We start from the raw sequence: 19,265 nt of genomic DNA, 5'->3' as shown, positions 1-19,265 counted from the left end.
AGGTAAGATGACAAAGAATAAGCATATAGATCAATTACCTTTAATTGCCATTAAATATAAATTAAAATATTTGTAAAAATAAAATCTTCTTTATTTTGTAATCATCAAAACTAAGGTTTAATAATAGTTACTATTGTTCAAATAAGTTTTTTGAATTTAAAATTACTTAAATCTTATTTAAAATCAGCCATGTCACAAAATAGCTTAAATGAATTACCTATATTATTTATTCTAAATAAAATGTGAGAATTAATTACGTGATTCCAAAATTTTAATATTTGATTTTGCAAACTCAAAAGGCTAAAAAAGTAATATGAAAATAAATAAACTTTTTACTAATTTCACCTTTTAAGTCTCAAAACTTCATCACCCAGTCCTAGCTCGTTCTCATTCCAATTTTGAAACCAACTGGTTGGGTTCAATTTTGCCATCATCGATAAAAACATCATATTTTCACCTATTTTATTTTATTTTTTAATTACAAAACATTTAGGTAAGTTGGATGTTAGAATAAACCCCAAAGCTGTGTATCAAAAAAAAAAAAAAACCCAAAGCTCGAAAAATGACTGGAGAGATTGATCTTCGGTATACCCAAAAGTGAAGCCTTTATGTTAAGAATGTGATTTGAAAGCTTTATTTCCTTGGCATAAAAAATATTATTATTATGAATACTCAATAAAAAGAATTTTTTTAAGTTTTATATATCACTTAAAGGAGAAAAAAATTATAAAATACTCTGTTGGATCCTTAATATAAGATAAAATTTGAAAGCCATTTTTTATCTTGAATATATGATGAAATTAGAGTAATTAATATTTTTTTAATTTTACCTCTTATTTATTTACCCCCTCTATTAAAAGATATAAAGCATTTTTGTCTAAAATAAGATGTTCAAAAATAAAAGGCATTTTGGGTATTTTAAGATGCGTTTGATGATATATTTCCTAAAATATTCTTAATTAGAGGGTGTAAGTAGTAAGATTTTCTAATTGAGACACTATATCAAAAGTTGAAGTGTACTTTTAATTTTCTAACTTTATATAAAGTTTTAATTTGATCTTTTAATTTTAAAAAGTATCCTTTCATCTCTCTTAACCTAACATCATTAATTTTAAATGATTATTTTTTGTGTCAACCATTATTATTTTAAAAAAATTAAACTTAATATATCAATATTTGAGAATTTTTTATCAATATTTAAAGTTTTATATATATATATATATATATATTGTAATAAAACTAATAATATTAGGGTTAAAGTGTTTACTTTAATACCTCAATTCATATAAATCTAATCATAACAAAGTGATATGCATACTTAAACAATCTATGACTTAATATGAGACCTCGATTACCTTGAGTATAGGCTGTAGCACAATCCATTGGACTCCCATAATCTTCAGAGAGTGCAGAGATAATAAAGATAAATGAAAACTATCGTGTCTTTGTGGTTATCGACTAATCGATTTATATAGAGATAATGTTTCTATCATTAAAAAATCATAGAAAATGACACTTTTTTCCTTTATTCAAATTAAAAAAATTCACAACTTTTATTCATATATTAACAATTTTGTTTCTAAATTCATAACAATTTATTAGCTATTTACAAGTCTTAATCTACAGGTCCTTATATGCATCAGATGTTAAAAATACACAACTTTTCATTCACAACTTTTGTTTCTATATTAACAATTTTTGTTTCTAAATTCACAACAATTCAATAGTCATTTACAACTTCGCATATATGGGTCTTGATATGTATCAGATATTGAAAATTTGCAACTTTTCATTCAGAATTTTTATTTCTATATTAACAACTCTTATTTCTAAATTCTCAACAATTCAATAGTTATTCACAACTCTGTATATGCAAGTCCTGATATGCATCAGGTGTTAAAAATTCACAACTTTTGATCCAATATTAATAACTTTTATCCCTAGATTCGAAACAATGCAATAAGAAATTGTAATTTATCAGTACCCTCTGTGAATTGACTAAATCAACAAAAATGAATTACCACTCTAATCTATGAAATAATAACTTTCATTAATTTAAATGATTAAAAAACCTTAAAAAGTGACAACTATCTAAAATTTTTCTTGTCGGTTACATGATTTACAACTTGCATCAAAATACCATACTACCCTTTTGACAAAAATATATGAAGGGTTGAATCTTCTAGTGTCATCCCTTCTCTTGTTGTTTTTATCTTCACACTCCCTCATCATATTGTACTTTACCTTCAATATTTTTTACAAAATACCCCCTATGTGGAAATAACAAATAGTTCCTTTTCAAAAGTAAAAGCAAAAGAAATCATTTCTCATACCAACGTAAAATAATGAAATAGTCATTCATCAACATGTCTATTTTCCAAACATCATAATCACATATATGTTAAGTTTTATCCAACAACAATTATTCTTCTTATATTCACAACTTTAGTTTATACATTTACAACACAACTGAAAATAATATATCATTTATCATTGATCCATGAGTAAGCATCCATACCCACGTACAACAAAAAATATGAAGACCTCAATAGAAAAAATAAAGACTTCAATCATTTACACACATTAACCCACATCAATTTCAACTATCAAATGTGAAAAGAGAAATTTTTAAGGAGGAGAAGAAATTTACCCACGTATAGCACAACTAATAGAGGAAGAATGATGTTAACATATACCCACGTATAGCAACTCAACAAAACAAATCACCCACATACAAAAACTTAAAAAAAATACATATGAGAAGGAGAAGGAGAAGGACTAAAAGAAGAGCATGAAGAAGAGGAGAAGAGGAGAATAAAAAGATAAAGCAAAGGCAAGAACGCGTGAGAATAATCCTACATTGAGGCCTGAGATTTTGTTTTATTTAAGAGCAATTTGATCATTTCTTTTAATTTCCTAATGATAGAAAAATTTCATGAGACTCCAGAAAAATTATACTATTTCGTGAGGCCAATTCATCGTTTACATAATCTAAATGAATTTTTTTATCATTTTTTCTAAGATTTAAACTATTAAAATTTAATTTTAAGTGTTGAAATCAAAACAAACTTTCCTTTTTTTTGGCCAATAAAATAAACTTTCATTGAAACTTACAAACTAGTGTTGTCAAACCCAGACTGGACGATTCGACTGTCACCCACTGAGTAAAGCAATCTAGTTCAACCAATTGAACCACTTAAGCTGTTAGATCGGATTGACCCAAATAGAACTGTCCGGTTTCTATTAAAGCAGAGTTGACCTGAAACCCAGAGTAGATTTAATATAGGTCAATTCGGGTCAAGTAAAAAATAAAAAAAATTTAGGGCTTGTATCATTGTATGTAACTCGTCTAAGACTCAAGAAATGAAGAAATAAAGCATAGACTAACAGACGCCATCACGTCACACTCCATAGAGGTACAAACGTGAGCTGAGAGCTTGCGAGCTGACTAGCTGAGACCTCACCTCTGAGTCTCTGACCTGAGACCTCACTCTCACGTCGCCATCTCACAATCGCAGCTTACTTGACCTTTCACACTCATAGAGTCACAGTGTCACTCTCACTCTCACACCCTCAGAGCTCAAGACTCATCTCTCACCAACTCGTTGTCTCACACCTCTGGTCTCGCTCTCGTCTAACCTCTCACACTCACAGTCTCACTCTCACTGTCTCATACCCTTAGAGCTCAAACTTGTCTCTCGCCGTCTCGCACCTCTAGTCTCTCTCTCGTCTCTCTTTGTTTCTCATCTCCAATCAACTAATCAAGCTTCAAATCCAAAATTTTACTCAAATCTCATCTTGTACTCTAATTTTGATTCGTCCCCTTCTCACATCTCACTCACCATTCTCAGCCCAAACCCAAATTTCTCATCACCATTCTCAGCCATTCTCACTCACCACTCTGAGCTCATACCTCTGCCTCTGCCTTTACTCGAGTTGCCTCCAACTCCTCCTAGCTCTAGCTCGTGCCTCTGCCTCTGCGTGATTCTCATTTTGCTCCAGCTTGTTTAATTATCAGCATGCTCTGCTCTCCTTCCAGGTTTGATTTCTAGCTTATATGTTCTATCTATGTACTTGAGTTTGTATAATGAGCAGAATGTATACACAATTTGTCCAGCCATTTATCTATGTATGCTTGTTTGCTTTATTTTTCATTACTCTGTTATTTATTGATATGGAATTCTGGATATGATCTAATTATTCTAGATATAATCTAATTCCTGAATTTTCTCTCTTTTTCATGTTTTATCTGTGCTTTCAATTTAAATTTAGAAAATGTCATCAGAACAAATATCTAGTGCTACATCTACATGGGAGCATTGCACTGAAATACCAAATGAAAAAGGTGGCAAACCTCACTTGAGATGCCTATATTGTGGAAAGGAATTTGGTGGTGGTGGAATACACATAATGAAACAACACCTTGCTAGAAAAAAAAGAGAGATGCAACTAGTTATAAAAGTGTGCCACATGATGTTCACTATCGATTGGAGGAAAACTTGAAAGAAATTGATCAAAAGAGACCAGCTAAGAAATTGAGAAAACAAAAAAAGGATAATCCATTAGAAGTGAATGATGAAATTATGCAAGAAATAATTCCTCCAAGTTCCTCTCAACTAGCCAAAAAAAGCATCTGCAGCTGGAGACAAATTCTTTGCCCCAAGGACAAGCTCGGGAGCACAGCTAGAAATTCAAAGTAGATTTGTAAGTAAAGAAGCTTTACATAGAGAGGATTTAGCTATGGTTAGGTGGTTGTATGATTGTTGCATTCCTATAAATGCTGTAAATTCTATTTACTATCAGCCTATCATAGATGGTATTTCAACTATTGGCCCTATTTATAAAGGACCAACTTATCATGCTGTGAGAATCAAATTATTGCAAGACATGAAAAAGGAGGTGCAATTATTGGTTGATGAATGTAGAAGCTTATGGGTTGAGACTGGATGTACAATAATGGCTTATGGTTGGCAGGATCAAAGAAATAGATAGTTGATTAATTTTCTTGTTTACTGCCCTAGAGGAATGGTTTTGATTAGATCTGTTGATGCATCGAATATTGTTAAGGATGCTCAAAATCTTTGCAACTTATTCATGGATATGGCTGCTTTTGCTAATGCAGATAATGTTGTCCACTTGATAACTGATAATGCAGCTAATTACAAAACTACTGCAAGGTTGTTAAATGATAAGTTTCCTTCTATTTTCTGGTCCCCTTATGCTACCCATTGCTTAAATTTGATTTTATCAGATATTGGCAAAATGGAGATTATTAGTAGCTTAGCAACACGTGCATCCATGATTTCAAAATTCATTTACAACCATGTCTTTTTGCTAGCTTGGTTAAGGAAAAGAGAAGGTTGGATAGAAATCATCTGCCTCAGAGCAACACAGTTTGCCACTACTTTTATTGCCTTGAAAAGTATCTATGAGCACAAGCATGATATTCAAGCTTTAATAACAAGCAAGACATTTGTAGAATCTAGATACTACAAGGATTCAAAGGCAAAGGATGTCACAATGATTGTATTGGACAACCAATTCTGGAATAATTGTAAAATAGTTGTTGAAATTGTAAAACCACTTGTGAGATTGTTGAAAATTGTTGATTCTAATGACCGACCTTTACTTGGCTATGTTTATGATGGCATGTACAGAGCAAAAAGAGCTATAAAGAATACTTTCAGGCACAAAAAATCCTTGTACAAGCCTTACACAAGTATTATTAAGAGAAGGTGAGATTCTCAACTTTGACAAAATTTCATGCAGCAGCATATCTCTTCAATCCTGCTTTCCTTTATGATAAGGAAAATTTTTCTAAAAAGCCAGAGGTTATGCAAGGATATCTTAATGTGATAGATAGAAAAATTTCTTCTAATAAGACTAAGTTTTTGTTAGAAGGCACACAATACCGAGAAAGGTGTGGAAACTTTAGTCATCCATTAGCTATAGAATCTGCAAAAACCATACGACCTGGTATACTTTTATCTTTGATATTTATTTTTTTATCTTTAAAATATATTCTAATGACTAATTTTTTTCTCATGATAGATGAATGGTGGAAACATTTTAAGAGTAGCTGTCCAAATGTTAAAGACTTGGCTGTTAAGATATTAGGCCAAACTACATCTTCCTCGGGTTGTGAAAGGAACTAGAGTGTCTTTGAAAAAATACACTCCAAGAAAAGGAATAAGTTGGAGCATGAAAGATTGAATGATCTTGTCTATATTCATTACAATTTTTGATTAAGAATAGGTAAATTATTCAAAATTTTGCTTTCATTTGTAATAAAAAATAAGTTACATGAATCCTTATGCTTTGTTACTATCATGTGTTTTTATTAGAGTTGCTAACAAGAAGAAAGCTTTGGATCCTGTTGATTATGAAAGTATTGATCAGATTGATTATTGGGTAATAGAAGAAGATGATTGTTCTTTACTCAATATTGATGATATAGAACGAGATCTCATTTATGATGACACAATATTATCAAAAGCTATCATTCATCAAGAGGATGAGGAAGGTTTGGTATTCTTTACTTAATGTTTTCACTTTTTTTATCACTTATCATGTGATTCTCATTAATTTAATTATATACATTAAATGTTTGTTTGTGAAGATAATGAGCAAAGAGACAACGTGGCATATGGTGAAGCCATTGGTGGACTTGATTTACAATTACTTTCTCAAGAGGATGTTAATAGCTTTAGTGAAGATGTTGATACCTTTGAGCCTGCACATGCTTGGATTAACCAAGATCCCCCAATATTTGATAAGCAATAAAAATTTAAACTTATGATGTTATGAACTTTGCAATGATATGTTTGAGACATATTTTGGATTTGTAGTATTTTGTTTGAGACTTTGAACAATTAGAACATGTTTGAGACTTTTTGAATTTGTAATGTCATTGTTTGAGATTTTGAGCAATTAAAACATGTTATGCAATGTGAATTTGTAGTGTTGCTTGATATATTTTTTTTTGTCAAATTAATATCTTATATATATACAATATATATATGCATATAAATATTATTTTTTATTTAATTTTTAATCACCAATTCGACTGTCGGTCTAACTGGTTGAATAGTAAAAACTGTAATTCATTGTTTTTTTTAATTCAATATTTGGTCTAGTTTCAAAACATCGTTACAAACAACTGATGAGAAAATGAAATTGAAAAAGTCAAAAAGACGGGCTTTGAATTTTCATTGGGATTAAAAACATCTAAATGCCCAAGAAAATGGCAGAATTACAGGGTGTATGATCATGAAAGAGACAAAAATGGGAACTGCAAGAGACAAAACCTCAAACATGTCACACACACACACACACACACACAGAGCGCGCAGACTACATAGGCTTTTCTTTCCGAGATGAGAACAAGACTGGAAAGAAAACTCATGAAAAGTCATTGTACGCGTATCTTTGATTGCTTTGTTGGTGCTTTCGCTAACTCTAAAACCAGCATTTTGGAGGCACATATGCGTGAATAATAATACACTGTATTATATCTATAATATATTTTATCAAAATTAAAAAAATTAAAATTATTAATTCTATCTAAAAATTTAATTATTTTTTAAACTTTATTTCTATTATATATATTAATAATATATTTTCTCTTTTCAATATTTGATAGAGTTTAAATTAAAAAAATTGTAATAAAAATTTAATGAGATAACTTATAAATAGAATAAAAAAATTTCTATATTATAAACAGGACTAGAAGGAATAATCAGGATATGAGGAAATTCCTTGCACTCTTTTATGTTTTTATTATAATTAATATATGAGCCACTATGAGATGAGTTATATAATTTATAAATTATAGAAAGTACATTTTTTTTATAATTGAAAAAATCAAAACAAATGTTTGAATTTAAAAATTTATAAATCATTTTTTCCAAAAAAATTATAAATTATTTTTACTATCTAATCGAATTGTATAAATTACATCTTTCTTAAAACAAATAAACACCTGGACTAAAAATAAAAATTAAATTACTTGGACATTCTTTGAATTTTTCTGGAACTGAAAATTTTTCTATCATTTTTGGGAGTTTTTATATATTTTGAAAATAGATGTTTATAATAAAATGAAAGAAAGGCTGGTGTCACTCAATCTATGTTTTAAGAAAATAAATAATCAGGTATTAAAAATTTGAGGATATTTTTTGTGCAAATCGTTCATGTGAGTTGAGTTCAAAAGTTCAATAGAGCCGACATATCTACGTGCTTACTCCATTTATTTTTATATATAAAATATTTTTAATCAAATTCTGCATATTAATAAAAATTTATTATTTAATTAAATTTATATAAAAATACAATAATTTTTTAATTTTATCTTAATAATATCATAATTAATATCATGCTGATGGTAAAAAAACATGCAATTAATTATTTATTTTATTTTTTAAAATAAAAATAAAATTATTTAATTACTAAAAATATTATTATCACCTTTTATATTTAAAGACAAAGTAAACTTTTTAGAAAACACTTTTATTTATATATGGAAGGAGGGGGTAAATAATTGTGGACCCATATATATGTTATTTTCAAATCTGGAATAGGGAGGTGCAAATATAATTAGTTAATCAATTTTATTTAACTTAATTTTAAAGTTAAACATATTGTATTTAAATAATAAATGTTTAATTTTTTATTTTTTTTAAATGCCTCTATTGACCAAAGATCCTCAATTCACCATTGAGTTTAAAAAATATTTATAAATATACTTGTAAATCATCAATTAACAAGATTTTTATATCAATAATAAAATTTGATTTCATGACTTTATAAATTATAGGCTAAATGATTATTAAGTATCAACTGAACTAACTTTAGCTAATAAATTTGAGGATACTTGATTTTGTTTCTATTAATTTCGTAAACATTAAAATTTAAAAAAAAGGAAAAAGAAAAGAAAATAGCGGGTACCGAGCTGTAGCGTCATTATATGCATTTGGGCGAAAATGATACGCAATGAGATATGATGTATGAGGAGTCACCCCTTTTCCCAGAAATTGAAAACGACCACTATCTGAGCCCTTTGTTCAGGTCGGTGTGGGTCAAATATTGGACTCCCACTCCTCTTTAATGCATACAAATGTTGAAAATATATTTTTTCATAATTTTTATAAAAATAAATTTTTCTGAGCTTTCGAAATATAGTAAAATATATTTTACTAGTTTACACGAGAAGCCAAAAAAAAATTGACTTTTAATTTGAAAAAATGATTATAAAATTTTTTTAAATTATATAAATAATAATATAATTTTTTAAAATGTTATAATTTTATTGAAATTTTTAAAAACTTTTCTATTATTAATGAATTTATATAAATGATTAAATTAACTTTGTAGCAATATCAGAAATTTAACATACAAAATTGTGATTTACTGTTGCATTGTTGCTAATATAAAAAGTAAAGTTGTGATTATTTAAATAAAACTTATAATCATTATTTATTATTTTCAACACTTGTAGTAATATTAAAAATTTGATATGCAAACTTATGATTTACTGTTGTATTGTTGTGGATACAAGAAAGAAGTTGTCATTATTTAAATAAAATTTATTATCATTATTTGTTATTTACAACACTTGTGACAATATCAGGATTTTAACATGTGAAGTTGTGATTTGCTATTTTATTATTATGAATATAAGAATGAAAGTTGTGATTATTTAAATAAAATTTTATTATTTCCAACACTTATAACAATATCAAATTTTTTATATTCAATAGGGGCAATTTAATAGTTTATATAAATTTATTAATAAAAAAATTTTAAAGATTTTTGTAAAATTATAGTATTTTAAAGAATTAAATTATCAGTTGGATAATTTAAAAATATTTTATTATCATTGTTCATATAATTTTTTACTCGAAGTTTCTTATTTTTTTTGGGCCGAATATTAGAAGTTCCTTTGACCAAAATTAAATATTTTGTCTCACATATGACTATAAGCCAGATCAAATTTTCTTGGAGAAATATTAGAGCCGGTAATTTAGGCCAAGTCCGATGGGCCAACCCGAACCCGCCCGAAAATTTTAAGCCCGAACCCGAATAAAAAAATATTTTTTTAATGTTCGGGCTTATTCGGGCAGCCCGAATACCCGTATCATATTTTTTTTAAATTTTAACTCTTGGTCAGAAGAACTCAGAACGTGAACATCAGACACACACACCGCACAGAACACTATTCTAATTCTTAATTAATTTTTGCTTGACGGTGAGATGAGAACAGATAGCTCATTGCACAGCACACTGCTCAAGATTCAACAGTTAAGACTTAGTGCTCAGAATGACATATCACAGATCACAGAGCCTCACGAGTCAATCACGCCCTCACGCCCTCAGCTCACATCAGTCACACACTCACACTCATCTTCAAGCAAGAGAAATCAAAAAGCACTGAAGGAGGAAGGTAAAACCGTAAAAGCTGAAGAGAAAAAAACAGAGAGAAGACGTGCGGTCACCATGGCTAGCCAAACCAGAAGGCAGAAACACTGAAGCAGAGTAAGCACGAGATGAACGAGACTGTAGATGACGGCACGACGCAGAACCTCGGTGGCTTAGATAGTTAGATTGAGTAACTCATACGAAGGAGAGATATAGACGACTGAGCTCAAACACTCGAAAATGACATAGACGAGAGACAATGCAGATCTGTCGATCGTGACTCTGACTTTCCTCCTCTCATCTCATAAGACTCATCTCAACCTCTCCAATGAGTTTAGTGACTCTCCTCTTCTCTTGGCCTGTCTAGATCCCAGTTCTCCTCGCATCACACTATTGCAGATCTCAGATCTCCTTGCCTTGCCATTGCCCTCTTTTCCTTCTTGTTCTGGCTCTACACTCTTTTAGGTATATCTCCCTTGCGTCATCGCCAGCCATCCTTGAGAGCACAGGTGAGCTTTCATCGTCTGATTTTTTTAAGTTCTTTTTTTGTTTTCATCTCATGGATTGATCAGTCTATGATTCTCGATAGGATTCAAATAACATAAAATCTTTTAGTTGATTGATCTATGATTCACCGATTGTTGCTGCATTTATATGGATTAGAAATTTTAGTCCTTATTTATGCTTTAACTTAAGTTTCCGTGACTTGACTTTTCCAACTAAATATTTGATTATCAAAAAAATGTGGATTGGTAATAATTATATTTTATATAAATTGATTATTGACATGAAAATTCTAGTTGTTTGCGGAGCTTAAACTATGATTAGATTGATGATAAAAATTTGAATGAAATGTTTCTTTTCATATTCTCTCTTTAACTTGTTTAGTGGACTAGTGGTGGCTAATTAATTTTATGTAATTGTCTTATATGTCCCATTATATGCAGTGAACAATGTCTTCTAGTCAAAAGACATATTGAAATTGGGGTTCTCTTAGTAATAGAAATATGGCTGCTAGTGGTAGTGAGGTGGATGATAATTTGCATGCTAGTAAAGTGGATAATGCTGCGATTGTGTCTGCATCCCAGAATAAGAAGGAAAAATCTGTTTGTTCTGGTAAAAGAACAGTTTCTGAACAAGGAGGGAAGCTTTCCGGAAGTAAAAGAGTCAAAACTTGTACGTATGATGTTTGGAAGTCTTTTTCCAAAGTTATAATTGATGGAAAAACAAAGGCTAGATGTAATGGTTGTAATACAGATCTAGCAGGATCTGGAGCTGATGCCACGTCCCATCTAGCACGGCATGCTAAGAATTGTCCTCAACTAGCTAAGTATCATGATGTTGGGTTAATGTTGATGGATAAAGAAGGAAAGTTGAGGTCTAAGAAGCTTGATAAAAAAGAGGTGCGGCATTATTTGTCTATGATGATAATTGAACATGATTTGCCTTATTCTATTGTTGAGTATAAATGGTTTAAGCATTATTCTACTGTCTTGAATCCTAGTGTGAAGTGCATTACTAGAAAAACAGCAGTAAGTGATGTCATCAAAGTGTATCATGGACATAAAGAAGCCTTGAAACAAAAATTGTTAAATAGTGTTGGAAGAATTTCCTTGACTTCTGATTGTTAGACAGCTATAACCTCTGAAGGTTATTTATGTTCGACTGCTCATTTTGTTGATGAAAATTGGATGTTAAATAGTAAAATACTTTGTTTTTGTCACATGGAACCCCCACATTCTGGAGTAGAATTGGCTAGAAAAGTATATGATTGTTTGGTGGAGTGGGGGATCAAGAAGAAAGTATTTTCTATCACTTTAGACAATACCTCTGCAAATGATAATATGCAAGACAAATTGAAAGAGAGGCTAGCTTTGCAAGACAATGCAAGCTTGATTTGTGAAAGGAGTGTTTTCACATAAGGTGCTATGCCCATATCCTAAACCTAATAGTTCAAAAGGGTTTGAAAGTGACAAGTACAGCTTTAAATAAGATTAGGGGCAGCATTAAATATGTAAGAGGATCAGAGGCAAGGATGATTACTTTCAAGCGATATGTTGAAAAAGTTGGTGGAATTGATTGTTCAATGGGCTTGCGAATGGATGTGCCCACTAGATGGAATTCAACTTTTGCAATGCTTGAGAGTGCATTAAAATATCGCCATGCTTTTACCAGCTTATCTTGCCATGATACAAGTTTCACATCTTGCCCAACACATGAAGAGTGGAGGAGAGGAGAGGAGATGTGCAATTTCTTGAAGCCATTTGATGTTATGACAAGTTTGATGTCTGGGTCATCTTATCCTACTTCAAATTTGTATTTCTCTCAAGTGTCAAAAATTCGACTCTTGTTGGATGAAAATATGCTCAATGGTGATCTTGTGATTTGTGAAATGGCCAAAAGAATGAAAGACAAGTTTGATAAGTATTGGAATGATTATAGCACTATCCTTGCCATTGCAGCTGTACTTGATCCACGAATGAAGCTTCAAATGATACAATATATGTATGCTAGAATTGATCCTATAAGTTGCCATGCGAGGATTGGGAATATTCAAAGCAAATTGAAATATATTTTTAATCAATATAAAGAAATGACTTCTATTTTTGATGTTAGGGCTGGATCAAGTTCAACAATGCCAACACATGGATATCAAGCTCAATCCTCCATTACTTCTAGTACTTCAACAAAAACAAGCAATATTCAAGGAATTATAGATGTCAGGTGTTTTTATATTTTTAATCTTATCTTAATTGTTTAAGACATATATTACTTCAAATTTTTGCATGATGTAGGATTGGATTAGTTATACAAGTATGGATTTTATGTTTGTTGGCAAGTCTGAGCTTGAATTTTATCTGGATAAAGCAATACTTCAGCCTCATGTATATCAAGAGTTGGATGTCCTTAATTGGTGGAATACTAATAAAGGTAGAATTCTAATTCTTTTAAAGATGGCAGCTGATATACTTAGCATTCCAATCACTACAGTTGCAAGTGAGTCTGCATTCAGCATTGGTTCATGGGTTCTTACAAAATACCGGAGCACTCTTCTTCCTGATAATTTTCAGGCTCTTATTTGCACCCGTAACTGGTTGCGTGGTTTTCAAGATGACGGTAATATATGATTGTTTTTATGTATTTTTTCTTTCTTCATTGGAAGCAAATTTCACTAAATTATATTACTAAACTCATTCATTTATTGCAGATAATGAAATAGTGATTGAAAATGAGAGGAAATCATCTGAAAAAATGTCACCAGTTGATATGCCCACTGAGAGTTCAAATGTAGTTTCAGATGATAATGACAATATCAATCAAGAGAGTCAAGAGGAATAGGGAATTAGAAAAAATTGATTGCATGATGTTTTGAACTTTATTGTGAAATTTTCATCTTTTTTGTCAAGGGATTATGCAGTTATGTAATATTAAACTTATTTTCAAGTTATTTAAACACTTATAAGCTTTATTAGTACTTGGTAGCATGCCTTTGTTGTTAAATTAAGCAATTAACTTTTAAAATTTTGTTATTAATATTAATATTAATGTGTTTTTTATGATTTATTACATGTATTTTACTAATCTAAAATGTGTTGTTATGTTTATATTATTTAAAAAAAATTAACTTTTAAATTACAAATTGAAATTAGTTCAAAAAAAGGTTAAAAAATTATTTTTTAAAAGTTTCAGGTATTCGGGCCAGCCTGAATAAGCCTGAAGCCCAAAAATGTTAGGGCCGGGCTTGATTATATAGGCTTTTTTAAAGGGTATGATACTTAAAGCCCAATTCGAATAAGCTCAGCCTGAATTGAGCCCAACCCGAATAAGCCCGACCCGTCTAAATTACCGGCTTTAAGAAATATTTTTAATATTAAAGAAGAATTCTAAAATTTTAAAATATTTTTAATCTTATATTTTTTTTATAATACAGAGACCAATATTTAAACAGTTGAACTCATAGAGATTGAATTATAAAAGTTAAAGTTTAAAAACTAAGTTACAACTGAACAAAAAATACAATGAGTGAGTTATAATCAGTCAAAATTTAAAAATTAAATTATAATTGAGTCAAAATTATAAGAACTAAATGATTAATTTTTTATATTTTTAAATATATCTTTTAACCACTAATCAAATTACACTTTAAGAATATATTGATTGATAATTGATTGGGATTGATCGATCGAGATGCTATTTAACAGTAAAATAGTAAAAAATCACAATTTTTTAAATTCTTAAATGCAACTAATATTTTAAAAATCACAAAAAAAAATTAACTAGAAAGAATAATATTAATGATATTAAGGGTCCATTTGGATCTCCATTAGAAACAGTTGATTATAAAAAAATTAATTTTAAATACAAATAATTATATTATATGGTGTATAATTGATTTATTAAATTAATTAATAAGATTATTTTTAATCAAAATTAAAAAATAAAATTGAAAAATTGAAAATTACATAAAATCATGGTCTTGTATCATGATAGCCACTTTTATCACTAATTTATCATGGTAATCACTTTTCTATAATGATAAGTGTTTAATAATTGAAGTTTGATTATTAAATCATGTTTTTGTGGAAAATTACTGTGAAATCTTAGTGTTACAATTTGTTTGGAGACTAGATGTAAGCTCAAAGATGGAGTTGAACAAAAATAAATATAGTTTTGTACTTTTTTATCCCTTCTCTCTTCACATTTTCAGCAATTATTATTTCTACTATGTTTTTGTGTTAAAACTAAGCTAAACATATTTACAAGTTCTTATTCAACTTTTCACTTGCAAATTGATTTTAATCATTTTTACTTACACTTAGATTGTGAAAATCATGTCAGTATTTTTGCAAACAAAGTTCAGAACTTAAACACATTTAAATACTATTTTGCTGAAAAAGTTTTTAAGAATAAAAAATTCAATTAATACCCATTTATTTTCTCTTATGTGTGTTGTTATATCTAACAATGCCCTTAGCAAAGCTTTATCCAAGTACCAATTAAGGCGCTCAGAAGTGGTGGCTTGGAATTTGCCGCAACCCATTTGAACTTGGTGGAGTGTTGGATGGGTTTCCGAAAGAGTGATGGAATTCTGATCAGTTCCTGTTTAGTTAATAGTTGCGCTTGCAAAGGGTCCCCAAACAAGCTTTTAAAAGAATTTGGTAATGGATGTAATATCTCACCTTTAAAAGAGGTTAAATATTTTAAAATATAAAATATTTTTAATTTTTAAAATGTAATTTATGTATTTTTTTTAAAGTCCTTAATAAATAAATTATTTTATATTTACTTTTAAGTGAAGTACCTTATTAAATTAGAGTAAATATAAAAAATAGTATTAATTTAAAAAAATAAATAATTTGTTAAAATGTCAGTTAAAATATGTTCTTTTTGTTTTAAATTATAGAATACTTTTAAAATAATTTTTTCATCTCAAAATATAAAATATTTTGGATAGATTAATGTTTCATTAGATGTATCAATTTCAATATTATTTTTTCTCTCTCACTCTAATTAATTTTGATCTATTATCTTTTTAATATATTAAATGATGAGTATTTTTAAAAGTTTATATTTTTATTTTAAAAAAATTATTAAATATATTTAATAAAATTTATTGATATGTAAAGTTTTATTTAAATATATTTTATAATTTAAGGTAAAAAAAATATTTTTATTTTTTAATAAAAAAAAGTAGGCTGCACTCATTTAATAAAAGATCATGAAAATCTAACTAGGAAGGGGGGACACGATAGGAAGATAGATCTGAACATGGAGGGAAAACCAAACGATTGATAGAATCCTTGGGTGCGCTGATTGGCTTGGAACGGATTCAAACCGAAGGTATCTTCAACTTTTAATTTCCTTTCTTGCTTGCTATAGACAAGCTACTGTCATCGAAACATGAGATTTGAATGTCATTTTCGAAGGCACTATTAAATGAGGCTACGTAATTAATGGCTCAAGATTAGACATTTAGACTAGACTATCAACTTAAAAAACAAAAAAAAAAAAAATTCGTTGTCTTCTTGTTTTTTGTGTTTTTGGGGCAAAGCATGGTCTTTATACATCATATTTTTGATTAGTTAATGTGACGGGCGACTATGTAATAAAAAAATTAATATTATTACCTTTTTTATCATTAATATTATTATTAATTTATTTGTAAGAAGAAATTATATTAAAAATTAAAGATAATTAAAATAGATTGATTTTTTTGGAGTCTAATCTTAACCGTCTTGAATGTTTTTCCTATTTTAAACTATTTTAAAGGTAAAGACTAATATAAATATTAGTAAAAGAAAAGAGAGGAGACGGTGGCAGTGACTCGGACCAGGGTACTTATTTTAGAGTTTGCCATAAGTAATTGAGTTTAAATGCATGATCAGACATTTAACATAAGCACCTCTGCAGCAAAAATTTAACTTCTAATTTATAAGGATTAGTTTCCAGGCAGTATCAAGTACGTTAAACCGAACCAATCATTAAACTGATCATGACACTGAGTCATGAGCTAGTGGTTCAATTAGGGTTGAACCGGTGGCAAATCAGTCATGATTAAAATAATACAATTTAAATAAAAAGACATTAATTATAAAAATATTCAACCAAATCCAACTACTCAAAAGTTTAACAATAATAAAATACTATATTTTTGGACTTAACATGCTCTGCATCTAATTTTTATTTTTTGACTTCAATTTTACTTTTTTTATTATCTTATTTTCGAATTCAGAACTCTGAAAAATTAAAAATGAAAAAAAAACAACATGGTTTTAGGGGGAAAAGTCTGAAAAAATAATAACCCGGTTAACCCAATCAATCCACAGGTTATCCGGTTATACCTGGTTGAACTCGGGTTGATCAAGTTACACACGGTTCACTCCCTCCCTCACTGAGTTAAGATAAACTCAGACCGGATAAGGGATCGGGTTATCGATTTTTGGGTTGATCCGCCGGTTTCAATCCGGTTTTCAATACCATGGCATTACACTACCATACTGGCAGGCATGTCTTTTCCCTTTTTTTCTTTTCCTTTTTTTTTTTTTTGCTGCAGGGCAGATATTTTTCAGTCCCACCAACCATTTTTTATTATTTTTATAATAAAATATTGAGTTAAATGTTAATTTTACCTTAGAGTTTGAAGTACCCGTAGATCTTATAAAAAAAATTCAAGGTACTCAAACTATAAGAAAATAAATTCAGGAAAAAAATGATCTCTTTACCCTTAATCTAATATTTTATATCACAAAAAAAAAAATTATGGGACCCGTCTCACAAGAACAGACAACATGCTGCATTAACAGAGGGCGATGAGGCGTGTATTTTAAATATTGAGGATAAAAATGTTCTAAAATCAAGTTTAAATACTCATAGGCTTTAACAGTATGGACAAAAATGGCCTTAAGCTTTTTTTTTTTTTTTAAGTAACGAGGGAAGTCAACTCGCAAGTTCCTGAGGACACCTCAAACGTACGGAGCGCACAGAGGGAGAGAAGAGTGGGGCTATTAGTGGACTAGTGGTAGTGCAAGAGAGCATTGGGGTAGGGACAAACAGTAATAAATTAAGGCAGCATTGTCTGTGTATTTTGTCACCACGCTGCTATGCTGCCCCATGAGGGCATTTGCACGTCTCTGTGCACAAGACAAATTGTGCCCTGCCCCACCGCTCTTTGCATTATTCCGGGAATTTCCATAACGCTGCTGGGCCATCCCCCCCCCCCCCCTCCCAAAAAAAATCCCACAAACTTCTTTTTTTTTTTTTTTTCATTTTTGGTATCATACTTTTACTTTCTCTCTCTATATTACAAACATTGTAATTTTATTTTAGAGATCGGGGAGAATAGTTATATTTCAAAAATTAAATTAATATCAATTAAATTTTCAATAAATTTTTTAAAAAATAAATTAAAAATATTAACTCAAATTATTATAAATTCAAGAATTTTAATTATAAATAAGTATTTAAATATTAAATATAATTTTTAAATTATAATAGAAATTTTTTATTATAACTATTTAAATTAATATTTATAATTTATTTTATAAAAATTTTTATCAAGAATTTAATTATTATTAATTCATTTCTTTGAAACCTTATTACATTCTCCCTTTGTTTTGTTAGAATTACGCTATGTATTAGTTTTTTTTAAATAATGTGCTCAACATGAAGAAAGCATACCGAATATAGAATGAAACGCATTATATATAATTTGTGAATATGAATGATACAATTTTTGGTTTAACAAAATTTATATAATATATTAATAGAAATTCAGTTTAATTAAGTTTCATAATTTTCTAAAATCCAAGTAATTTTATTACCAGCATTCATGCAAAAAAATTTTGTTCTCAGAAAAAATATAAATTTTAAATAAAAATTATAAAATTCATCCAAAATTAAAAGAATGTATAATTTACTTATCTCTTCAAACGAGACAGGACCAGATTCAATATAAATATATATATATATATATAGATATATTGATTTCAGCATATGTTATTTTGTGAAACTGAAGAAATTTTACTTGGTAATATTAACTATATTTTATAATTATTATTCAATGAAATTATTCTTACTTTTCAAAATTATAGGGAAAATATTTTTATTTCCTTCGATTTTATAAACAAGCTCAAAAATTCATGTGTTTAGATAACCACACATCTAAGATGAAATACAGGTTATCCATGTTTTGGATATTTTTTCTGAGTTTCTATTTGTGCATTAAAATAAATTAATTAAAATATTGACTGGAGTAAGTAGATTTTCAATATATCAATATCATATATATATTATATAATAAACTCTATAACAAGATTATTGATAAGTCATAAATGTTCGGATTCATTTCT

At 29.0% G+C, this 19,265-nt stretch overlaps 1 protein-coding gene across 1 annotated transcript; it reads left to right on the top strand.

The window, feature by feature from the left end:
• The first annotated feature begins 5,025 nt into the window (after window positions 1-5,025).
• On the top strand, window positions 5,026-6,783 carry LOC129289181 (uncharacterized). The gene is made up of 3 exons (XM_054925986.1): window positions 5,026-5,735; window positions 6,345-6,523; window positions 6,620-6,783. Exons 1-3 carry the CDS (start codon window positions 5,026-5,028, stop codon window positions 6,781-6,783), a joined length of 1,053 nt encoding a protein of 350 aa, XP_054781961.1.
• Window positions 6,784-19,265: the final 12,482 nt, after the last annotated feature.

Source organism: Prosopis cineraria, unplaced genomic scaffold, assembly GCF_029017545.1.
Source record: "Prosopis cineraria cultivar Desert tree isolate PC_DT_omini unplaced genomic scaffold, ASM2901754v1 PC12, whole genome shotgun sequence".
Lineage (NCBI taxonomy): Eukaryota > Viridiplantae > Streptophyta > Magnoliopsida > Fabales > Fabaceae > Prosopis > Prosopis cineraria.
This window is presented reverse-complemented; position numbering and strand designations above follow the sequence as displayed.

Coding starts and splice junctions, on each gene's coding strand:
- LOC129289181 (XM_054925986.1), top strand. CDS start 5,026: ATGGTTTTGATTAGATCTGTTGATGCATCGAATATTGTTAAGGATGCT. Junction 5,736..6,344: donor ACAAGTATTATTAAGAGAAG/GTGAGATTCTCA, acceptor TGTTTTTATTAG/AGTTGCTAACAAGAAGAAAG. Junction 6,524..6,619: donor TCATCAAGAGGATGAGGAAG/GTTTGGTATTCT, acceptor TTGTTTGTGAAG/ATAATGAGCAAAGAGACAAC.